The sequence below is a fragment of the Cydia splendana genome, chromosome 8, assembly GCF_910591565.1.
Source record: "Cydia splendana chromosome 8, ilCydSple1.2, whole genome shotgun sequence".
In the NCBI taxonomy this organism is placed as follows: Eukaryota; Metazoa; Arthropoda; class Insecta; order Lepidoptera; family Tortricidae; genus Cydia; species Cydia splendana.
Genome location: NC_085967.1, coordinates 3103376 through 3129453, shown reverse-complemented (window position 1 = coordinate 3129453; position 26078 = coordinate 3103376). Strand labels below are relative to the sequence as shown.

General features: G+C 36.7%; 2 protein-coding genes across 4 annotated transcripts; both read right to left on the bottom strand.

Moving 5' to 3' along the window:
- Positions 1–4360: 4360 nt before the first annotated feature.
- Positions 4361–7382, bottom strand: LOC134792679 (acyl-CoA-binding protein homolog). 3 transcript variants are annotated; one of them, XM_063763939.1, is made up of 4 exons: positions 7278–7382; positions 6798–6842; positions 6054–6171; positions 4361–5043 (listed from the first exon to the last, which is right to left on the bottom strand). In XM_063763939.1, the coding sequence occupies exons 2-4, from the start codon at positions 6810–6812 to the stop codon at positions 4904–4906; spliced, it is 273 nt and encodes a 90-aa protein (XP_063620009.1). In that variant the 5' UTR covers positions 6813–6842; positions 7278–7382; the 3' UTR covers positions 4361–4903. The 3 variants fall into 3 exon arrangements, with proteins under 3 accessions (XP_063620009.1, XP_063620010.1, XP_063620008.1); XM_063763940.1 differs by lacking the exon at positions 7278–7382 and adding an exon at positions 7079–7137 and having other exon boundaries at positions 6798–6846; XM_063763938.1 differs by lacking the exons at positions 6798–6842; positions 7278–7382 and adding an exon at positions 6613–6645.
- Positions 7383–8218: 836 nt separating this feature from the next.
- Positions 8219–18725, bottom strand: LOC134792678 (acyl-CoA-binding protein homolog). The gene is made up of 4 exons (XM_063763937.1): positions 18644–18725; positions 18386–18426; positions 12583–12700; positions 8219–9045 (listed from the first exon to the last, which is right to left on the bottom strand). Exons 2-4 carry the CDS (start codon positions 18398–18400, stop codon positions 8906–8908), a joined length of 273 nt encoding a protein of 90 aa, XP_063620007.1. The 5' UTR covers positions 18401–18426; positions 18644–18725; the 3' UTR covers positions 8219–8905.
- Between the last annotated feature and the right edge of the window lie 7353 nt (positions 18726–26078).

Below are 26078 nucleotides of genomic sequence, written 5' to 3'. Positions count from 1 at the left end.
ATCGCATGCAACGCGCCACGCCCGTCAAGCGTGCAAATTCATCATCATAATCATAAATTTAAATAAATATAAAATGTCAAATTGAAATAATTGAAAAAATTACCCTAATAGGCATATCGCAATACAATTATTTAAGAACTAAATACATATCACTAATTTTAATATTTGACCACGGTCGACATGAATTAAATATAATTGAGAGTTCAAGGTGCCTACAGGCAGTTCATCTTGCGCTTGGTTGTATTAGTCTTGTTCGAGAAACTGAACACGGTGAAAAATAGAGATAATACTCCTAAAAATACGAGTGATACCTCATTAGATTCGTCATAATGCCTAGAAAAATGCATTCGAAGCGTGTAGTAGCACACACAAAATATCAAAAGTTATAAGCAAAAAAAGGGGGAAAAAGTAGAGATCTTTAATTTCCCCAATATCTCAAAAAGTATTCATATTACGGTGCGAGATGGGTGGGGGGTGCTCGACCAAATGTCATAGAGGGCCCCAAGACAAAACAAACTGCATTTAAAAAATTTCAAAATGGCCGACTTTTTTTTTATTTTTTTCAAGTTGGTCCGAGCGCGCTGAGATTTGGCATGGCGAAAGATAGAGGCCTCTAGATTCCTATGAAAAAAAAATTGGAAAAAATCTAAGATGGCGGAAATAATGGTCATTTTAATTTTATATGGCAACTTTTAAACGGTGCGAGATGGGTGAGGGGTGCTCGACCAAATGTCATAGAGGGCCCCAAGACAAAACAAACTGCATTTAAAAAATTTCAAACAGGCCGACTTTTTTTTTATTTTTTTCAAGTTGGTCCGAGCGCGCTGAGATTTGACATGCGGCGAGCTTGGGGGCCCAAAATTACCATGTGAAAAAAAAATTTTGGAAAAATCCAAAATGGCGGCGGACACGGGCCAAATTCAAATTTCCAAGTAGGTTAGGCGAGCCCGAAGGGCGAGCTTCAGGCTGGGAGGCCGAAGGCCGGCCCCGCGGAGGGCCGTCAGGCCCGGAGCTTTATCTCGAATGTCCAAGCATGCTCCACCCCCAGTAATTTGGGCGAGGCCGAAGGCCGAGCTGCGGGAATGACGAACAAAGCAAAATCCTATACAAAAAGTGTGTTAAGCGAGCCCGAAGCGCGAGCTTCAGGCAGGGAGGCCAAAGGCCGACCCCAGTGGATGGCCGAAGGCCCGGAGCCTCCACCCCGACTCCCAAAACGCGAGGCCAAAGGCTGAGCTGCGTGAATGCAGTTCCTCCAAACGTCCTACAAAGTCAACTTTCTTGATAAGCGGAGCCGGCGGGCCGAAGGCCCGACGGCGAAGCGTCAAGGCTCGCGAAGGCCGAAGGCCGAGCTCCGCGTTGGGCCGAAGGCCCGAAGCGTCACACGTGAGGAGGAAGTTGGAGCTGAAACACGACCCAATAGGAAAAGTTACGATTTCCCAAGCACGCGAGGCCGAAGGCCGAGCTGCGGGAATGAAGTTCTCGCATGCGGATCTTTTCTTTCTATCAAAAGTACAACTTTATTTATTTCTCCCTTTGGAAAACAAACTACTACACAACAATAACAACAGCAGGAATGGACTGCTACCAACAATGTGGGTTAGGTTAGGTTAGAACTGCGACCCTCACAGGAACAGACTGCTACCAGAAAAGTGGGTTAGGTTAGGTTAGAAATGCGACCCTCACAGAAACGGACTGCTACCAGAAAAGTGGGTTAGGTTAGGTTAGAACTGCGACCCTCACAGGAACGGACTGCTACCAGAAAAGTGGGTTAGGTTAATAGTTACAACAGCACAAACAACAGCAACAACAACACGTCAACAACAGCACCAACAGCAAACAACACGCGTACCGCGGAGCCCTCGGGCCCCGCGCACAGGGCAAAATCTAGTTAATATTATTAAAGAGGAGGATATTTCCAATACAACATTATATACTTGCAGGACTGTATCTCCATTATTTATACTTTTTATTCAACGCTGAACACAGTCCTCCACGCCTCATTTTCGGCGTGAAAAAGCGATTACGTAAGATTCAATATAATTTTAAAGGTATTAAATATTCATTGAAAATTAAAAAAAAAATATGGTGTATTTAAAACATGTCAACAAATGTACTACTTGTAGAAATTTATCTTAAAGTTATTTAGGCAATTGTTAATTAACAAAATTTTCTCAAACTTCCTTCTTTATTGAAAACGAAAAAAAATTTATAAATAACTATCGTAAAATTTTGTCGCTCTTCTCATATAAATGCTTAATAAGATCACATTATAAAAAATTTTATACGTTTTAAGACGCTATTTTGGGTTTTACACATTATTACGCGATCAAGATCATAAAAAAAACATTTAGTAAACTTTACTAAATCAGATTATTTGTGAAGGGTGCGGAATACGGGGTGTGATTACAGGGAGTTCAAAATAAGGCGGGTATAAGACAATTTTTTTTAATATTTTGTGTTATTCAGTCAGTTACGTGGTCTTTCACTATCGGCCTCATCTGAGAATTCAAAGTCGCTCAACGAGCTATGGAGAGGGCTATGCTCGGAGTTTCTCTGCGTGATCAAATCAGAAATGAGGAGATCCGTAGACGAACTAAAGTTACCGACATATACTGTGTGCATATTTATTTGCGTTATTTGACATCTGTCACTCACAACAGCAATACAACGTAAAATGTCTCGCACATCGAAATCACAAAGGAAAACAATTGCACTACGAACGTTTACGTTCTACGTCTTTTTTTTTAATTTTAGGGCTAGCCGGGCACCAGCTTTATGAATCGGTAGTCGTCTAAGTAAATCGATATGAATTTTTCATTTTTCTTTTAATAAAAATAAGGAAAAGGTGTATAATCAACTGTAAATATGGATATATTTATCGTCACCTAACAGACAACAAATTTGACACAGAAATAACATAAATAAACTTTAAAATAGATCCCCAGTTAGTTTAGATTTTGACGATGGGTGCGACCTACTCGGTCGGTGTATTAAATGCCTTGCGCGAAAACCATATAATTCTAGCTTTATTTAAATCGCAAATAAAAATTCATTATACGTCACACGTCACGTTGCGCGCAGAGAAGATGGCCGATGGTGTCGAAAAGTGCTCGAGTGGAGACCACGGACTAGCAAGCGCAGCGTAGGACGTCCACCCACAAGATGGACAGACGACCTTGTTAAGGCCGTCGGAAGACGCTGGATGCGGGTCGCTTCCGACCGGAATGGAGGTCCAAGGGGAAGGCCTATGTTCAGCAGTGGACGTCTTATGGCTGAGATGATGATGATGAGTCAGTTACAACTTAATTAAAAAATATATATATATAATGTACTTAATAAAATCTAGGTACCATCGGTGCGCGAGTTTGACTCGCACTTAATTGAATTATTTTCTTGAAAACATTGTTTCGTTAAAATTGTGTGATCATTAAAGTAGGTATAAAGTCGATAGGTATTGTAAACAATAATTTATTAAGTTAGGCAACAAAAGTATTGGAAATTGTGATAATGAGACCCACCAAAAACATTTTCATGTAAAATGTTGCCAAGAAGAAACCATAAGGCTTGCACTGACAAAAAGTTATCAGAAATTTACTTTGAAACTGTTTTTTTTTTGTTTTTAGAGCTTATAAATAAGTACAACGTTTTAATTTCACGGCAGCGTTATTGAGTTAAAGGAATCTGTAAAGTAAAATTATTGATTAAGGTTAATAACCTTTATAAATAGAACCCTTAATTGACCGTCTCCTCTAAAATTGTTACTTTCCTTTAGGTACTTTAACTCGAACACGCTGCCATGAAATTAAAACGTTCTTTACTGATCAATAATAAGTACACATGTCTATATAAAAATAATAATTCTACATGAAATGATCAGAAATACGTAATGCAAAAAATACATACGTACATATACAATAAAAACTCTAAAACGTGACCATTTCCCGGTCTAGTTAAAATACTGCCATCATAAGATCATTATACTGTGACCCGTCTGCTATGTTTACCGTGCGCGGCGCGCGCTCACGATCTCGGCGAGCGGATCGCGGGACGCGCGGGCGGGGCTTCACGGTTTGCCGCGCACCTCACCCCCTCAGATTCGTTGATGAGTCGAATCATATCGCCTTAAACTTTACACTCTCTTCAACAATACCTATAGTGCGACATAAAATGGTAGAAATTAAATAAAACGCAACTAAAAAAATTCCATACTAAATTGTTGCCATGTTTAAGAAGTGTTTAAGCATTTTACATCAAAAATGTGTCAGTTACGTAGGAAGTGGCGCCCTCAATATTTTTCTACAATTTCTTGTTGGACATAATTATTCTCAAGACACACAATAAACAAATAAAACATGTAAAATACAGTTTCAAACTGATTTTATTTCATAAGCAATATAAAAGTTTATAACAAATCTGAAATCATTGCACCAGAGAGAAGACCATAAACACAGCATTGTGATGCTTAATATTGTGATGTTCAACATCATAAACTAATTGTGCCTAAACCGAAATTATAAATAGTATTTATAAGGGCGGAAGAGCAACGGAAGAGGTTTTACGGCTTAAATGCAGTAATAAATTATTACTTTTACGTTCAGTCTCGCATGAAAACGTCAGTTGTACACAGGATGAGTACATGATTATATTTGACCTTCATATTAAAAGAAAAACAAACTAAGTACTTTCCAGCTCTGTCCTAATCTGTGTGCAGTATTACACACATTGAAACAAATGTGTGTTTGTAACCATAAGCCTACTAGGTACATTGTAAAAAGTGTACCAATATTTTAAGTGGCCATTAAGACAGATTCATAAGACTGAGATGGTTCTAGAATTTTCCATTAATATAAAGTTCAAAACGCACAAAACCGACGCCATAATTGCCTCGCCTCCTTTCTTTTGCTCATTGGAGACCGATGGAGGCGATGAGGCCCTCGACCTTCGCGATGTAGGCCTTCTGGGCCTCTTCCTTGGACTTGCCCTTGTTCTTTGACCACGCCTCGAACTTAGCTTTACCTTTGAAGTCTAGGAACCCAGGTTTGTCTGTAAAAAATAATGGTTTTTAAGTTTCTTGAAGACAAAAATGTAAACTAGTACTATACAAATAGCAACACTAACTGTACATAGGTGGACCTTATTACAAAAGGCATAAGGTCCACCGATGTACAGTTAACAGGGTGGGTGATGGTAAAAAGTTACTGTAGTGAACCCCTATTTTCACAAACCTGTATTTTTAAAGGGGCCCACTGATTAACAGTCCGCCGGACGGTATCGGCCTGTCAGTTAGAACAAAATTTTGACAGTTCCAAACAACTGACAGGCCGATACCGTCCGGCAGACTGTTAATCAGTGGGCCCCTTAATGAGCATAGTTTTTCTAGTATGTACAGCTTCTGCTGTACAGCAGAATATTATCATGCGCTGATAATATTCTGCAGACTGACACAGTTACACTATTTCAATTTTTTGGGGAGGCCTCACACAGCCTGAAGCTGAATCTATAATTTGAATTCATAGTCCGATGCTTTGCCTCACATATATACTAAAAATCCGATTGATTCCAAACGCCTGTAGGTAATTTATAATCAAATTCCAGTATGTGTGGGCTCATCCATAGATAATTTATGGAATGAGGTGCATTCAGAATCCATAGTCTTAATTTTCATATTCTAAATTCATAATAATCAATAATTATTATGCGTGTCAGAATAATTCCATCAGATCAATGTAAGTAATTGATAATCTGAATGTGTGGAGAGTATTTAAAGTATGTAGGTCCTTGCAGTTTATTCTATTGAAAAATGGGTTTCCCAAACTATTAAAATCCATATTATCAAATTTCTATTATTATTATTATTGCGAGCCTATTGTGTCCCACTGCTGGACAAAGGCCTCCCCCCTCTTCTTCATTTCTATTAAAAACACAAAATAAGTACATTATTAAAATCCATATGTCATTGTCAGACCCACAGTCTGTGTGTAAGTTAAACTTATTTGTGTCAATTAGTGAGTGGATATTTTAGTATATGACTTCATGCATAGTTTAGTACATACTGGTAGGATCAGCATCCCCAACGGTAGCCTGCTTGAACCACCCATAGATCTCCAGAAGGTCAGCATCAGCGGGAGATGTCTTTAGCTTCTTAACATCCTCTGCAGCTTTGTCAAATTGCTGGAATTACAGGATTATGTATTAAATACATCTGTTTAGTCAGCAAAAGAACCCTGAGTTTCTTATGGCATAACGAGTCTTCCCCATATGCATATATTTTTGCTTTAGCTGTTTGGCCTAAGGCGGCGGTTCCTCCTATGTTGTATTTAACCACCCCACTATGGTATTTCCAGTATGTTCTTATAGCTGTCAGTAAATATTCAAGCCACTACATGACGATTACCATTCTATATGTGAACACCGTCATTTAAATATACATATAATTAAAAATATAATTTTGCACCTTGGAAAACAGTTAATAGAGTTGTGCACACAGTTTGTATAAGTTCCGGTAGGATACAAAAGGAAAAATTGCTAACACAAAGAGAAGGGTTAATTACACAATATAATAAAACCACATCCAGAATTTATAGTTTTCTTAAAAATTCATAAAATACTTACCACTTCCATAGCTGCCATATTGATAATGTAAAAAGACTGTCAAAATGGCAGAAACAATGGAAAATGTATAAATCACATTGCAAAAAAAAGGTGTAAAATCTGCCACCACAGACACAACATGTTGATTGACCTCTAAGTGAGACTGGAATGCAAACAATGACATTCAGTATGCAAATATTACTCACCTCTTGTAGAGACATGGTGGGTGGTGAATATACCTAGCAGGTAACCTAGAAAGTAGAATCACTTGGTTATGATACAGTAAATAGGATTCGTATTTAAACAAATAGAGGTGCGTGACGTGCGATATCTCTATTTTATCGGTGGCTGACAAGGACAAGTTAAGGTCTTAATATTTTTTTTTATTTTTACTTTTCTAATTTCAAACTAACCTTACGTCAACACGGCCAGTATAGCTAAAGTTTTAAAGAAAACTTTCTAAATGCCACAACGCTTACCTAGTTTATTAAATAGGACGGAAGCCGGTGTTTCTAGCGCGGATACTTCCAATGGACTGGCTAAGTGAATTGATTATCAGCTAGGTAATAAAACACGTCACTCTACTCGATGAATACATGAACACTTGTTGCCTACACTTTACGTCGCAAGGAAATGTTACAACTTCATTTAGAACTTCAGTTCAATGTAAAAGAAAGTATACTTACTTCTATTTTTGAAGAAAGTCGGATTTTTTTAAGTATATTGGCGGGCGGATACGATTTCTATTTTTAAGCTTGAGTAAACCTTATCTGTCAATGTCACTTTGACAGCAACCGTGACCCCAACGTTCGGGTCACCGTCCTCAATATTTTATTAACAAATGGATCTATGAAGGTTACCGAAAAATCCAAAAACGCCGATTAATATACAATCAACTTTACAAAAACAAAGTAACCTCCTAAAAACCTTAAAAATGATGGGAACCCATTGCGAACCGCATTGAAATTATAGGAAGCGCCACTTCAGCCGATTTGCTTCTCTATAGCTCATACTAGATGGCGCTGATGCAGCTTCCGTTATACGGTCTCGCAAAAATCATAAGCGAAGTTTTTTTTTTTGTTAGCCTAATTTAGTGTCCCACTGCTGGGCAAAGCGAAGTTACATTATCTATACAAATAAGCCGCCTATTGATATTTTTTATAGTTTTAGACAAACTGTTTTTAATCGACAAAATAAGTGTAGATTTAATTACTTAAGTTTCATTTAATAATAGTTCCATATACTTATGAAAAATATTTGTATTAGTATTCAGTATTCATTTATTTATTAAGTAAACGGAAGTTGAAAAATTTTAATTTAAAGGGATTTCTATACTTATAGGAAGAAAACATACAGGAAAACTTCGATAATTTAAATTTCCGCTATGTGAAACCTTGATTATTCAGGTTTTTTTTTTATTTATGTATCTGGGGTTTTAACACGAAAAAAGCAATAAATATAGCACAGCAAATTGTGTTCACAAAAAAAGACGATTTGTGTAGTTAATGAAGAAATATATAAGTAATTTTGCGTCTTTCCTCCAGTTTAGTTCAAACTACAAATTTAATTTACCTACTGAAGATATTTCCCACGATCTTTAACTTATCGAAGCACTACTGTTAAAAAATAACAGTTCCCAACTGATTTTATTTCACAGGCAATATAAAAAAGTATAACAAAACAATACCAACTCAAAACGAGCGCATCCCACAATATAAACACAATAACAATATGTGATGCTTACAATATTGTGATGTACAACATCTTATACCAAAGATATTGATTGAGTAAGATGCGTAAAATCTAAGACAATGTCGTGCTTCGAATTTGACAGGTAAATTTTGACAATTCAGTGACCGCAAAACATACAATATGGCGCAGTACAGCGCCATCTGTTTTGGATGTCAAACTATAAGGGGCACGTTTTTTTCTTAGTCTTCACCTCTCTACTACAATCAATTCTCTTTGCTTATACTAATTGTGCCTAAACCGAAATTATAAATAATTGACTCATGAGACGTGCGGCTGGAAGTTCAAAGGAAGAAGCTGTTTGACGCTTTAAATGCTTATAAATGGTAATAAGTTATTAATTTAGTTATGTTCAGTCTCGCATAACGTCAACTTTGCTCAAACCGATGGGCATGTGTAAAAATTCATAATGATGACCTTTTATTGACAAAATGCAGTTTTTCGATCATTAGAGATTCGATGGAAGGATTTTCATCCTAGAATGTTCTGATTTATCAATAATACGATCATATTACGCAATGCCCATGCTGACAATGGTTCCGCTCGCCCAAACTGTTTTATTTTTTTATTGGAGGCCGATGGAGGCGATGAGGCTCTCGACCTTGGCGACGTAGGCCTTCTGCGCGTCCTCCTTGGAGGTGCCCTTCTTCTTGGTCCACGCTTCGAACTTGGCCTTGCCCTTTAGGTCAAGGAGGCCGGGTTTGTCTGTAAAAAAACATTTAGGGTCAGATGGGGAAGAGAAACACTGGTAGGGAATCCTCAGAGTCATCAAGTATGGAGCTTGTAGGAATATGGATGCATTCTTACTGCCAAGTTTGTGCAAAGTTAGTGTGGTCAGAGCAAGGTAAGAGTCTACAGTTTTTCTTGCCCCACCTACAGTCTTCATCTTTAGGTAGGTATTTAAATAAAAGTAAACAAACAATTTGTACATTTTCGGGTAGTTAACATTTCTTGGTTAACCAACCAAATACAAAACCGCCTGAATCAGTCACTGAACGACCTGACTTTAACCTACATTATTTGATCATGTAATGTTTTCATCTATCCTCAACTGGCTTAAGGAGCCATTTGAGGGTAGATTTTGTTTACTTTTATTTAAATACCTAAAGATACAGAGTATAATATTAGTTTGTTGATAATCGTATATATCGTATTTTAACATAATCACTGAGATCATAAGATACCTAATTACCAGTGGCAGATTTGCCCTAAGGCCCATTAGGCCCGGACCTACGGCGGCAAAATATTAGGGACGGCAAATTGTGACAAAAAATTCGCTGATGATAACAAAAAATAACTCAAAATGTAGTCAATATTGATGGTTGCTGCGAAAGGGGCGGCTACAGGGACTGAGGCCTAGGGCGCCAAAGGCTGCAAATCCGCCACTGCTAATTACCTGCTAATTAAAACCTATTGTATTAATATACCTACGCAATGGCAACTATGTCAGTGGGGAGACACTCCTGACTTCGGTCGAACTCGGCTCCGGTCGGCTCAGCATTGCTCCGAGCAATTATTAGGGTTGGCACCACTTGACTTCCTTTTGCTTGCACGACCACAGATAAGATAATCACTTGAATTTTGACAAGCCTAAAGGGATAGTGCCATATATTAGAAAGCGATAGCATGATTCGACCCTGAACCGCTGTCAAACTTCGGGTTTGTAGGAAGTCTCCTTTCTGTACGGTAGTACTATTATTTCTTCTGTGGCTATGTGTAGGTACTTATTTAGGTACCTTCTCAGACACTAGACATGATAGTATTTATTTAGGTGTATGTTTTGATGCTCGATAACAATACAAAGTAATTAAGTTAAGGGAACAATAAGTCAAAACAATATTAATAAATCATAAACGATATATACTTGGTCAAGCAGATCTTGTCAGTAGAAAAAGGCGGCAAATTTGAAAAATGTAGGCGCGAAGGGATATCGTCCCATAGAAAATTTGAATTTCGCGCCTTTTCTTACTGACAAGATTTGCTTGACCAGCTATAGTAACTATACTATAGTTCGTATCAAAATGCAATTAATAATACAATTAAGCTATAGTTAAACTTGGTCAAGCAGATCTTGTCATCAGTAGAAAGAGGCGGCAAATTTTTAAAATGTAGGCGCGAAGGGATAACGTCTCATAGAAAATTTGAATTTCGCGCCTTTTTCTACTGACAAGATTTGCTTGACCATCTATAAATATACAAGTTTTAAAATACAATGTCATTCAAAAAAACCTATGCGCTATGAATCTTTCTCAGCTTATCGTTAATATTCGCATAAAAATATGTTGTTAATATTCAATACCACTCATAAATTATGTGGTTTAAAAAAAAATTGTCAAGTTTTTTTTTCAAATTCGTGGTAGCTAATAAGCTGTCCTAAGTCAAGTCAACCTTGAAAAGTTAAACTGGTTGTTCGACGTCAGAGGGGTTATTAGGGTCATAAAAACCTCAAAATGATTTAAATTATTAATTTTAGTTAACTTTTGTTTTCAGTAGGTAGGTAGGGTACTTAGTCACGATTCTACACCGAGTTTTTTTTTAACTCCGTTAACTTCGGGGTGTGACTAAGTAAGTACCTAGAGTCAGACCGTGAATAGTCTGCAGCGATTTTGATAGACCACGCAGTGCAAGTGTCATTTTAAACGTCAAACTTCTATGAAATTATGACGTATAAATAACACTTACACTGCGTGGGCTATCAAATCCGCTGCAGACTTTTCTTGGTGCGACTCTACTTACATTTAAGTAAACTAAATGGCATGGTTAATTTTCAAAAATAAATAGGTATGTGTTTTATTTTTCATAAAAAGTATTTTTTAAATGCTGCATAATAGCGTCGTTGTTACACGGATATTATATTATTATATTTAACTCAACCAAACAATTGAAAACTTTGACATAAATATCATTTCGGACATCGATCGATCCGGATAGTAGGTAGGTACCTACTTGCGTTTAACAGCAAACTAGGGTGAAAATTTAACCACCAGCCGTTCTCTTCGAAGTGATATGGGACCAATGCCAAAATTGCCACTGGCAATCACTGGCATTACATACATTCCGGCTGATGTGATGCCAGGGCCACTGATTTCTATGGGACAGCCAAATTTTTTTTTCAAGATTTCGGCATTGGTTCCCATAATAAACAGCATGACGTATAAAGTCACTACACAGAGTACGGCTGGTGGTTAAAATTTCAACCTGTATTCATGCACTATGTATGTAATTTTAGTTCACCTTAATTGTTAACCTCATGTTTTTCGCACATGTATTAATTACCTACCTAGGTTATTTTAACCTAACCCTAACCTATTTAAAGTTTATATTTAGTAGCCAGGATTACGACTACATTTTTAGAATTAACCATAGGTACACTATCAGTTTTTAATTACACATAATTTTACGCCTATTTTGATAAAAAACGATCAGTTAAAGCTAATTCCACGATAAGAAAGTACAAATTCCGTGTACCTATATTTGTTATCAATGGATATCAATTGCGATCCATCACTGATTTATCGTGATTGAAGTGTCATGTTTGCTGTAAATAACAATAATATGAACATGTCGACACTGCATGCTGGCTAGAGCTAAAGAGAATCCTAGGAAAGTGTACTGGCCAAATATTTTTACGCCACGCTGACCGCGTATTCTATAGTTCCTTACATTATTTCTATCCACGGTATGGCATTCTACTTTGGGGAATTTTTTATGTGGCTATCTTAATTTCGTGTGCGATCTGATGGCCTATATATTTGAGAACATGGATTTAAAAAATTAGAGGATTAAAAAGCACAAAATGGAAAATTAATATCGTAGTCAGACCCTAATTATTTCAGCAGTGTCAGCGTACCATCGCCCACACGGTACATCGGTGGACCTAATGCCTTTTGAAACAACTTAACAAGGTCCACCGATGTACAGTACAGTTAGGGTTCCCCCACATATGTCGACGCGGAATTGGCAAAATCCGATAGGAAAAAGCTTTATGCCTGCTCAATAAGAACGAAAAGTCGTCGTTCGGCTCGGCTCGCATCGGCCGGCGCCTGCCAACGCGTCGACGGATTTTTCGCTCTTATTGCGTGGACTTGCTTTTTCCTATAGGCTTTTGCCAAATGCGCGTCGATATATCTGGAGCCCGCTCCACACTCGTGCGCGAATCGTGGAGGGGGCTTAAGGAGACACTTAGGAGTGTTGCTGTTTGTATATGTCATTCTACGAGGAGTCTCAAATGTTGATACGTACTGGCAGGGTCGGCGTCTCCAACTGTCGCCTGCTTGAAGAGGGCGTACAGCTCCAGGAGGTCGGTGTCACTGGGCAGAGCCTTCAGCTTCTTGACGTCACCGGCGGCCTTGTCGAATTGCTGGAAAGAGACAAATATATATCTTGATAAATGATTTATAGACCAGCCGGCGTATTATGGATAGCTTTATCCGTCTTTATCCACGTGATGAAATAACTGTCACTGTTTAACACCGTGGGATAAAAAGTGACGGACACCGTTTTATCACGCTGTCAGGTAGACAAGAACGACCATCATATCCGTACAGGACTAAGAAACTCAAATCAAAAAGCTAAGATTTATAAGAGTGAATTGCAAAAAAATTGTACATAGTTAAGCACCTGTACCTAATTAGTCTAAAGTTAATTGATTCCATTGTGTTACGACAGTTAAGCCATTTCTATTTAAGTTAGATGCATGAAAGTGTTAGTTAGCGTATGCTATAGACTTATATGTGTAGGTACGATCCGAATTAAGTAGTTACAATACAACAACAAAATTTACAACTTAGGTACATACAATTTTCATAGTTAATTTTCGTAACACAAATGAAAAATGAATTAATTAAGTTAAGACTAATCACAGCTTCTTAACTGCGCTTAATTACGTACAATTTTTTTGCAATTCACTTATAGCACACACGACACCGGATGTCGGGGAAGTTTGGCGCTTTCAAAATTACTACGTTCTACTGTAGGTCTACTCATACGTATAGGGCCCGGTAGAGCTCCTGAGGATGAATGTTTGATTTTGAGGTTTTGACCGGTACATTGTTAAAAATTTAGTAATGTACCTACGGAACTAAACCTAAAGACTTAAAGTGTTTTGGGTATAGGTACCCATTGTTTCTCTTACTTAAAAATTCAAGTATAAGTAATTAATTAATTATTCATCCTACGCTTTTTTGGAATCAACAGTTAGCTTGTAGAATTCTAGAAATCTAGTCAATGGCACATGGAATCTTCCAAAAACCAGTTGTTTAATGTGATCAAACCAGTTGAATTAAATAAAGCAAGTTTCGCTACGCCCGAACGAGTTCTGCCGAAAACTTGTCTCTGGCGAAATCTGAGAAACCTGTACTGGCTAGATTTATTAAGATTACGGTAGATATAAAATATGCAATTATGCATGCATCATTCATGTATTCAGTTATCCATGTCATACCATAACGGTATTCAGGCCCGCATTTAGAGACCTAGGGCCCCTAGGCACTTTGGTATGGCACTATTAAGAACAGGGGCCCCCCCTTCTCCATCTCAAAACCATGGCTAGGTTGCCTGGACCCCTAGGCCCGGGCCTTGTGGGTACCTATTCGATCCTTTATCCATAACTATTATTCAGAAGATGTAACAAAATTATAACAGCATAATACTTTAAGTAACGAGTACGTACTTATATCTACTTTGGAATCTGGAACCCTCTTTGGACCACTAATCTTATGAATCACCTTTTCTCATCCACAAATTCTGCGCGTCATTTTATTGATTAAGATTATGGTTACAGCCTCAAACAGGTTTGTAAAAAGATGGCAAATTCCACTACACTGGCGTGCTCCAGCGCCATGCTCGAATGGGATTTAACGTCAGTACAAAAACCTCTAACGGAACAAAACAACGGACGTAACATGCGACAGTGTCTGGTTTAAACAAGACGCATAATAAGAAAGGGGTACGCGCCGTACGCGCCATTTTTCAGAGATTTTAGGTCACCCAGTAGTTTTTGCTAAAGCATCTAGGGAACGGCCTAAATATAGTTCTGGTATGCTAAAAAGGCCAAGTGCCTTTGCATGTGTTGAATATAAATTGATCATACGAGGGGGCTCGTTCAAATACCTACACGACTCTAAATAACCTCCGGTCTGCCTAATACTTTGCATAGTACTGTCAGTATCATGCTATGGCTCGCAGTTGCAGTTCGTATGGCATTATTATTTGGGAAAACTCTTGTGATATTATTGACGTGTTATGTAGAGTTAACTCTGCAGCCGTAGCTGGGTCAAAGTCTCCAACCATTATGAAAAAGATACACAATACGCCTAGTGGCCTTCGGTCTGCCTAATAATTTGTAAACGTCATAAACGGAAATCGAACGTGTGTGCCTATTGCATTAATACTTTGACCATAATATTCATAATTTAGGAAGAGTAAACATCGTATATGGTTGCAAATTGGACCTTATTCTGTGTGTATCTAAATATTAAGTTGACATCAATAGTCAACCTTGATTGTGATTGATTTACATTAAATATTGAGATAACGAAACAAAAGATTATGATAGTTGATGGTATACGTGAATTTTGACGAGAGGACGATAATTAATCATTTGTCATTTATATTATTTCCTCTATTAGAGTTATTGTTTGGTCACGTCAACTATACAGTCAGCAGAAGGAACAGTTAGTCTGGCCAGCGAGTCGTGTCACAAGCTATTTTTTTTAATTCTTTAGGTATATGGCAACTTTTTTCCTATCAAATAAGCTATCAGTTTCAAGCTGTCATTTAATTTCATAGTAATTTTATTGCCAGGTGCGGTTTTTATTGAAATTCCCGCGTTTTTTTTGTGCCACGACTCGCTAGCCAGACTTCTAAGCGATGAAGTATTCAAAATTATCTTGAAGCACTCTTGTCCTCTTAGCTTTTACTGCTGACTCTAGATTGTGCCATTGTCATAGTGGACGGTGACTTGCAATTTCAGCAGGGTCAAAAAAAACTTTATTAATATGCAAATAATTACAAAATTTACGTCACAATAGTCATAACTGGTTGACATCGGTCATAAAGACAAAGATTCATTATGGTCAAAGGTTCGAGGTTGCACTCGAATCAGACGACAACGCAAGCGCCACGTCATCGTAATTTGTGTAAAATGCTAATTTGTCGTCTTTTGTAATTTTATCATTAGGTTTGTCATTTTATAAAGAGACATCGTCCTTAACGACAAGACAATGGCGCGAAAACCGTCTCATTAATTCTTGAAGACTTTGACCCTGTCGCCCTCACTTGTTGGTTACGCTCGTCTGTTAACCTAGCTTCCAGACTTTATTAGTCCCAGTTATCTTTATCTAATTGCAGTAGCTCGTGAGGAAACCGGACTAATCCCGATATGGCTTGGTTTACCCATAGATTTACCCTGCGAGCTGGAACGTCAAAATGTCAGTAGCAAATGTGGCAATAGTGTCTGTGCCAATTTTTGGATTTAGATTCCTAAATGAACCCCAGACTCTCGAGTCGTGAATGAATTCATAATAATTGAAAAAATAAATGTTTAGTGTCAATACGACTAAAAGTAGTAGCTAATATTTTAGGTATGTGCCTCTGCCTAGTAGAGCAAATAAAACTCATGTCACCAGCTAATCAGGATCTTCTTGCAGTTAAAACAAATGCAGATATCTCGAATAAGTAGTTATTTTTCAAAGATTCATTTTAGCCAATTCAATTTTAAAGTCCTCTTTGGTGTTGGTAAAGGTATTAGGGACAGATCAATTTGCTACTTGCAAATTCCAGCACCAAAACTGTAGGTATGTCTCAATTAATGTAGTGCCTTAATCGCATAAAATCAGATAATCTCTTCAGCAATAATTGCCAGCTTTGCAGGCATTCATGTCCTTCATAAAGAACAATAGGTTCGGAAATAAGTACTTAAACGCAGCTTAAACGTAAGCGCGACGTCACTGTAATTTATTCATAAAGACTAAACTTGATCTTTCGCCTTGACCCGTTTGTATTTGTTACAGGTGTAAGGAAAACGTACTAGTGTTCGACATGATAATGCCCAATAGATGACACCTTGCTGTCACCTCTATTGATAATTACATTAATGACTTAGTTTCAAGATGACATACTGTACTGGGATCACGTCGAGCACCAGTACGTTTACCTTATGATGGATAACTTATCCACGTGATAAAATAAAAATAACCGTCACTTTTTAACGCGCGATTGAAAATGGCGGACACTGTCTTTTATCACGCTGTCACGTAGACACCGACCATCATTTCCGTACTGAGAGTCCAGCCAAAATGACAACCTTGACTGTCACGCACCCTGGCGGCGTTTGAGTTCTTTGAGTCTCCATAGGTAGGTACGTCATAATAATCGCATGTGATTTAATTTTACCGTTTTCATTTTCAACCAAAGGGGCGTTACAAGTTCTATGTTGTCAAGTAAGGCAGAACTGCCGTAAAGATTCAACAAGAAATCGACTTTATCGACAACCGAAAAAGCGAAACCTTTTATGTATCTCAAAACGTCACATTAGTAATGTTTCTGTCGACCCGCCACGTCAGTGTATGATATCTGACGTGGCTTTTGTCACAAAGATGATCTCATTCGATAAGTGATAAATTACTTTAGGTAATTAGGTAAATCCCGGTCAAGTGCGAGTCGTCGTTATTTTTAATAAAATTTGAAAAAAAAGGAAAATATGTTTTAAATGAGTAGTTAAAATTTTTCAAATTCGTAATTATAATAACTATAACACAAGAGAGTAGTAAGTTATAAAGAGTGTCTATGCTGTACGAGTAAGTAGGTAATCATGGACGCGTATTTATACATATTATTTATGCTCATTTTGTTTCATAATGGTGTTTTTCCATTCAATCATATTTATGTTATTATTTAACATGTTAATGTAATGCAAAATAGTCGTAAACTATACATTTTCCAAGTGTTAGTTGTTATGCAATATTATTGAAAACAAAATAATCCTTTTTAGGGTTCCGTACCCAAAAAAGGGTAAAAACGAGACCCTATTGCTAAGATTCCACTGTCCGTCTGTCCGTCTGTTTGTCTGTCTGTCACCAGGCTGTATCTCATGAACTGTCTAGCAGTTGAAATTTTCACAGATGATGTATTTAGCTGTTGCCGCTATAACAACAAATACTAAAAACGGTGGGCAAGTCCGACTCGCACCTGTCCGGTTTTTTATACTTTATATGATTTGACCATCTTCTCCCTCTCTCGTCTCAAACCTGAAGGAAAGGTTTTATATCATAGTGAAATAAGAAAGCATATTTCTCTATGATAATAGCCGCATTTTAAAAAGAAGGGAATACCTATAGTACGAATGTTAACTTAATAAAATAATGATTCTACATTGAAGCTGACTGATATTTCTATCATATGTCTAAGTAAATAATAATTATGGTGCATTAGAGTCGGACCAAGCTAACTCTTCATGGCAATGAACAAGTGTGGCGATGTCATCATTAATGTAAAATTTCTATGATAATATGACTTTTATAATCAAATGAAACCCTTACTTTGTTTAGTCAAGTCAATGCAAAATCAGCTTAGGTGGACTCTACCTATAATCGTTTTACAATAATTAACAATTACTAACTTTCTCAGATAATTAGCAAGATTCTGCTAAATAGGATAATTAGAGCTCTTTTACAGCTCACCGGACCGGCAAATATATGAACGGCTATAATGGGTTCTTGGAAAACAAAACACATTTTGCAGAAAAAATATCTAATAGTACCAATATTTGACACAGGAACTAATAACCGGTTAATATACTCGTACAATTCTAAATAGGTACTTACAGCCGAAAATTTTAATTTATGACTTATGACCCATTTTGTACCTTGTCACAGTGACAATAGTATGAGGTCTCTAGCGACTTTCATATTGATTGTCACTGTGACAAGGTACGAAATGGGTCATTAATTAATACTTTCGACATATTCTTTGAAACTTTAACACTGCGAATCTAGCTGGCGGCTCTAAATTTAAAATACAAAGAAACTACACAAATAACACTCACCTCCTGGAGAGACATGGTGTGGGGTGCTGTTAGTGGGTTATCTGTAAAATACAAACATTCAAATTATCGAACATGCAATGCAATATCATTAATTCAAAATGTGTCCAGTGAAATTCTGAGTTACGACCGGCGAAATCGCCACCACTCTTTTAAAATACTGATAAACTTATTTAAACTTTGATTTAGAGAAAAGTGGCATATGCGGCATGCCTTCGCCCAAATTTTTTTTTCAACTTTTTAAAAAGTAGCGGCACTTACAGGTATGGAGAACGAAAGCGGGTGTTCCTCACGGATACGACCAGTGGACTGAGGTAATGAGCGGCTGAACAAAACCTGTGCAGAGTCAAAAACTCGTCATTCGACCTAATCGACACTTGCTATCGGATTTTTGCGTCAGCGCGTGTATTTTTTTTGTTATCCTGAAATCAAAAAGGACCTTTAGTTCACATTGCTTCTGTTTATGATGGATTGAGAGGGTTCTGCGGTGCGAGCGAATTTTTTTACCCGTTTCATTTACTAGAGACAAGTAAAGGTTGCTTCACGCTAGACCGGGCCGGGGCCGGGCCGGAGCTTCCGGCGCTTCGTTTTCTATGGAAAGCACCACGTGATCAGCGATCAGCCGTCATAGAAAATGACATGTCGGACGCCTCCGCCCGGGCACGGCCCGGTCTTGCGTGAGTAATCCTTAAGAACTTAATTGTTTTGATTTTGAAATAAATAAGTACCTATGACATTTGACCACGGATGACATGAAGTTTTCACCTGCACTGTAATAATACAGTTCAGGTATACCTACCTATGATGGATGGCTTTATCCATCTTTATCCACGTGATAAAGTAACTGTCACCTTTTAACACCGTGGGATAGAAAGTGACGACACCGTTTTATCACGCTGTCACGTAGACAAGAACGACCATCATATCATCAGGTTTTGATAGGTGTGAATAACGATAGGATTGTCCATATGCATTTTATATAAAATCTAAAATTCATGTGCCCTATTACTAAACGTCCTTAAATAACATTCAAACTTGTTTTGTTAAAATTATGAGGGTACAGGACTTTCAGCTGTAGACCGTATAAGTTTTAAAAACTGTCCGTCCTAGGTACCGAAAGTAACTGTTTCTGTCTGTTACCTTAAACCTAAATTAAGCAGAGATAGTTTGAGTCCGGGTAAGGACATAGGATAATTTTTATCTAGGGAATTCAGCCCTCAAGAGGGGAAAAAGGGGGTGAAAGTGGTAAATTGAAACAGAATTGAAATTACTGATTTTACGCAGACAATGTTGCGGGCAGAAGCCCTAATTAATTTATCAAAATATATTATTTAGACAAAAAGGTTCGGCACAATTCATTATTTAGGTACAGTCGCCATCAGATATATCTGAACGGCCGAGGTGCTCAAAAATATCTGAACACGCACTTTAACGCCTTGACAATAGAGGCGTGTTCAGATATTTGTGAGCACCTTGGACGCTCCGATGTATCTGATGGCGATTGTACCTACCTATGACGATTAAGGAGGGTTAAAAATATTTACTTACCTATTTTCATGCTTTTTACTTTGAATATAAATTAATTAAAAAAACAAATCAATCGTAAAATAGGTAGGTATGTAGGTATACCTAGTAGGTATTTTTTAACTTTATATTATTACGTCATAAATATTAGATACCTTTTGTGTATATATGATAAGGCCAACTTTACATCTCTGTTTGGCATAAAGGTTGACTGGCAGAGAATGCCGTGTGCCATTAAGTCCGCCTTTTGTAACCGTATATTTTTAATAGTGTTCATTTGGATTTGATTTGTAATGACTAACTGCGGGATTCGACATTCGAACTTTAAGATACGTCAATTAATAGATCTAGAAACGACATGGATTAGATGTGTCAGTGTCAAAAGTGACGTTTTTGGTTGAAGAAATCGGACCGTAATGTTTTACAGGTGGTATTTTCCACGCATTGATAAGGTGAAAAAAGAAGATGGCGCTGCCGTCACGGTATCAGCCATCCGCGCGTAAATTAATTATAGAAATAGTAAAAGTATCTTTTAAGTGGCAAAAAAGTGTTTTGTAAAATAGACTATAGTATAACTCACTACAATAAACGTTATCTCAAAGAATTGTAGTGGTAAAAGACGCTGTGAGTTTAAATAAGTGTTCCCGTACTCCATACTATGCACCAGTGACTTTTTAAAGTGATAACTTCAATATTAATCTGCCTATCTAAATAGTGTGATTAAAAAAAGGGTTTATAAACTCACATAAATAAGAATTCATGCTTACAACTAGTGTAAATACCAAAACATTCAAATTGCATAACTGCCGCCGAAAGGACGCTACATTCCAATGAAGTCAATGACCCTGTGTCAAAATGTTGTGAATATTGTAAATAAACTCCATATAAGTTGACTGGATTGTTTGTAAGTGCTGTGCAATTATATTTCAGTGTATTGGAATAATTCATAACGTGAAAAATTCAAACTGCATAACTGCCGCTAAAAGGACGCTACATTCCAATGAGGTCAATGACCTTTTGCCAAAATATTGTAAATACTGTAAATAAACGCCATATAAGTTAACTAGATTGTTGTTAAGTGAGTGTAATTGTAGTTTCAGTGTATTATTACATTACCTACCGCGAGATGGAGACTAACTGCAGTAAATGCGATGATATTATTACTGATAAATATCGCTTGTTATGTGTAAGTTGTAAAAAGTCTTACCACATGGATTGTACACATGTAACTATAAGTCGATTTAATCTGATGGAAAATGACAAGAAAATATTCACGTGCCAAAGATGTATGTCTAGTTCGGACGTAAACTTTTCGTCTCCAAACTTTGCGCGCGAAAATGTTACAATCAGAAAGAAATACAAAATAAATATTCAGACCGAAAATTCCTTCTCTGGGTTGTCAGAAGACGAATACGAAGACGCTTCTCCTTCGAAAACACCAGTATTGAACAGAAACTACCGTGACATACGATTAAATACCAGTTATACACATCAAGAGATGTCCAATGAAATAAGCGAACTGAAAGAAAAACTACATTCTGCTGACACGGAAATCGAGAAATTGTTAGCTGCAAATAACTCGTTAACTAAGAGGCTTACAGAGTGTGAGTTGATTTTAAAAAAGTTAACACCTGTCTGCAGTTCTACCTCTAACATGGACAAAAATATCACCATGAAGGAAAAAAAAGTGAAAAGGACTAAGTTAGATTTCTCATCTACTGAAAAAAGTGTAGAGAATAATGACCAGAACAGAACGGAACCTTTGTTAGAGCTTCCGAAAGTTCCTGCCACGCCCTCAGCGCCACCTGTCGTACAAATTGAGAAAAAATCACCGGAGCCCACCCAAACAATTAACTTATCTAACAGCAACACGCAGACACCAATCCTCAGTAATAGCACTGGAATGAGCTCTTCTCGATCTCGAAACAGAACTACATATCCTAATATATATAAAAATCAGTTTCAAGATGATTTTGAAAACAGAATCAAGCTTGGTTTGCCAAAACGTAAACTTGTAGTACTAGCCGACGAGGAAGGCAGAAATCTCGGACCATCGCTAAATACCATGTACGGTTCCTATTTCGAAATAAAATGCTATTCAAACCCCGGGGCTGAAACGAGCCATGTACTGCGTGCACTACCAGAAGATGGAACACTGTTGAGCAAGGACGACTTCTTGATTATCATTACCGGCACCAACGACAGCAACCCCAGCAAACTATTCGCGAATTTATATTATTTCATACAACAAGTAGCCCACACAAATGTTATCGTTGTACAAGTACCTTATAATAAATACTTAAACGAAGCCCCACTAAACAACATGCTTAAATATATTTCCGAGCAATTTGACCATTGTAAATTTCTTACACGTGATTACAGTTACAAGCCAATTGGTAACTCCAGTAAGTTCACAACATTGAAATATTTTACGACAAGAATATTTCACCAAATAGCATGTTCACTATACACTGATTTCTACCAAATGCAACTTCTACAACGCAATATTATTGGACCTAAAATCTCATATACTGAACGTAAGTGTAGTCCCGCTGCGAAGCCCGCTCAGCAAGTTGCCGAGAGCAGTATAGAAATAACCGATAATCATCGGACATCCCCTAATAAGTTTTTTCGTCGCTTCTCAGTCTGATAACATTGTAACTCAACAACGTAGTATATATGAATGCAGTAAAAACCTGGATAAATTTATGATACTTCACCAAAATATATGTGGATTATTAAATAAACTTGATATTTTAGAAATAACACTTAATGAATTTCAAAACAACTTTCAAAACGTTGATGTTATCTGTTTAAGTGAAACATTTATCAAAAAAGGCTGTGAAAAGAACATAAAATTAAACGACTTTAAATTAGCTGCTTCATATTGTAGAGATAAATGTAGAGGTGGCACAGCAATACTCGTGAGAAAGTCACTCGAGGTCCAGTCAATTGAGATTATGCCAAAGTTAGCATCTAATTTATATTTTGAATGCTGTGGTATTTTAGTCACTAGCATTAATTTAATAATAATTACTATTTATAGAATACCACAACAAACACAGACTCATTACCGTATATTCTTACATAAGCTTGAGAGTTTGTTTCAATATTTAGCCCTTAAGTACAAAAAGAAAAAAATTGTGATATGTGGTGATTGGAATATAGATACCCTAAAAGATAATTCCGTCACGAAAGATTTATCTAGTTTATTGAAAAGCTACAATTTTACTATGCATATAAAGACGCCAACTAGGATTAACGCCTGTATCGATCAAATAGCTAGTAATATGCGTTGTGTAAAATCTGAAAATATCAAACTTGACTTGTCGGATCACGATAGAGCTCAATGTATCATTTTAAACATTAATAAAATTAAGTCCTACACGACCTGGTTTGAGATGAAAAGAGATTATTGTTGTGATAATGTCAGGAAATTTATTGACAGCATTAAGGCTCTCTCCTTCAGTGACGTTCTAAGCTGTAACAACGCCATTGAAGCTTTCAACTTGTTTTATGACTTACTGAGACTGTTCTATGACTTATGTTTCCCACTCATTAAAGTCAAAATAAATAGTAGGCAAAGCAAACTTAAATGGCTATCTAAAGGCATCCGTAAGTCATGTCAGGTCAAACGACAGTTGCTTTTCCAAATTAGAAACAGTGGAAACAAGTCGGACTCTAGTGAATTTTTATTTAAGAGATACGGTAGATTATTAAATAAATGTATTAATAAATCAAAACAGATCAGCCATAGTAAATATATATCTAGAAATAAAAACAAGTGTAAGGCAACTTGGAATCTTATAGCATCTCAAGTATCAAACCCTAACTATGCGACTGATATTAATAACTTAAAAATCAATGACAAGTCTTATAACAATCCACAAGATATTTGTAAAATTTTTAATGACCATTTCATTGAGTTGAGTAAAGTTAACAACAATCAGGGACAGATTAATGTCGAAAGCAACCAATTTACAATGTTTTTAATGCCAATAGATTACAATGAGGTCCTTAAAATTATTATGTCTTTAAGTAATAGTAACACTTCTGGCATTGATGATATCACAACTAAAATAGTAAAACTAACAGGATCATTTATAAGCACCCCACTGTCACATTTGATAAATTTGTCTTTTCTTCAAGGTTATTTTCCAGAACAGCTAAAACTATCCATTATAAAACCGCTATTCAAAAAAGGAGACCGTGAAGACCCTAATAACTACAGACCAATTACTATTGTCTCAATATTGTCGAAAATATTTGAAAAAGCTTTTTGCACTCGATTACACAATTTTTTAACTAAACATAATATCTTACACCCTAATCAATATGGATTTAGAAAAGGTCTCAATACAGAGGTGGCATGTTTTGAGTTTATTAAATATTTAACTGAATCTATTAATGACAAATTGCCGGTTATGTCCATATTCCTCGATATGACTAAAGCTTTTGACCTAGTTGATCACTCAAAACTTCTTAAAAAATTGGATGCTTCTTGAGTCAGAGGCCATTCGAACGATTGGCTCAGATCTTATTTAGATAATAGAAGGCAATGCACAGAAATCTCTAAATTTGTAGAAATTAAAAATCAAATACACAAAACAATATATAGATCACCTAATCGTAATGTAGTCTCAGGAGTACCGCAGGGTAGTAATTTAGGTCCACTGTTATTTTTAATATTTATAAACGATCTTCCTAAAGCCACACAGCCCAAATCCATACTTTTTGCGGACGATACAACTATTATAGTAAGGAGTCAAGATCCGTGTTCATATGAGGCAGATGTTAATAAAGCCTTGACTGACATTAATAATTGGATAACTAATAACAACCTTCTCATAAATTTATCCAAAACTCAATACATGCAATTCCATTCATATGGGGCAACCCCTCCTCATCTTAATATCAACCTTGACGGTGCTGCTCTTCAGAAAACTGACTCAATTAAATTTTTAGGTTTATATATCGACTCTTATCTAAATTGGAAAGAACATATAACATCAATATGTTCAAGGCTCGATCGTTTTGTATTTGCCTTAAGAAAGTTACGCGATTCTGTATCTCGTGAAGCTGCACTTGTAGCTTATCATGGTCATGTAGCATCCATTCTCAACTACGGCCTCATCCTATGGGGTAACTCTGTGGATGTTGAAAGGGCATTCAAGCTTCAAAAGAGATGTATACGTGTAATTGCAAATGCTCCTGTAGACAGCAGTTGTAGACCTTTGTTTAAACAGTTCAACATCTTGCCTTTGGCTTGCATATATATATTAAAAATTTGTACTTTTGTTAAGCAATTTCCAAATTATTTCGTAAAGCGTTCAGACTTGTTTTGTGCTAATCCACGACCACAATATAAAAATTTCCTCAATCAGCCACGATGTATGACCAGCATTTATAAAAAAAATGCTTTTAATATGAGTATTGTGATCTTTAACAAGTTGCCTGTTCAAATAAAAGCTCTCGAAGGCAATGAGTTTAAGCAAACTTTAAGAAATTGGCTTCTTGATCGGTGTTTCTATAGTATACAAGATTTTTTAAATAACGTAGATTAAGTAACGACCTGTGTAAATTTGTAAATAAATGTTATCTGTAATCGATTTGGTTATGGTTAAAACTATATAAATGGCTGTAGGTAATTATAAAGTATTTGATAATTTTAATAAAATGTTAAAGCTTTCAAATGTAACTACATATTTTTTAAGATGCCTTTATGGATTTGCATGCTGTTTGTATACAGCTGAAAAGGTGGAACATAATACTGTATAACAATAAGACCTGTAATTACCCTTTTTTGCAAATAAATAAATTGTTTGTTTGTTTGTTTGTTTGTGAAATACCTTAACACCTTGTAAAAACAACATGATGATGCAATAAATATACTGAATAGTGAATACTGAATACCCCGGACCTAAAGTATAGAAAATGTGGTTTCAGTTAAATATCTTGTAATTTTGATATGTTATAGATTTCAGAGTCCTGAACAAAAGTCTCTAGGGGTGCTACCACTGTTTCCGAGTCCCTTTCAGAGTTTATCATTTTTTCCCCACCTCAAAAAGTGCCCAGCGCCGCTAAAGAAGTTTTCACTTCAAAAATCCCACCTATATAAAACGCATTTCTTAACCGATTCACAAACAAGTTCAACAAGACGAGCGACTAGGAA

What these genes read in the sequence shown, in the direction of transcription:
- LOC134792679 (XM_063763938.1), bottom strand. An exon ending in TGGGGATGCTGATCCTACCA is followed by an intron (nt 5,044 to 6,053) that starts GTATGTACTAAA and finishes TATTTTTTACAG; the next exon opens with ACAAACCTGGGTTCCTAGAC.
- LOC134792678 (XM_063763937.1), bottom strand. An exon ending in TGGAGACGCCGACCCTGCCA is followed by an intron (nt 9,046 to 12,582) that starts GTACGTATCAAC and finishes GTTTTTTTACAG; the next exon opens with ACAAACCCGGCCTCCTTGAC.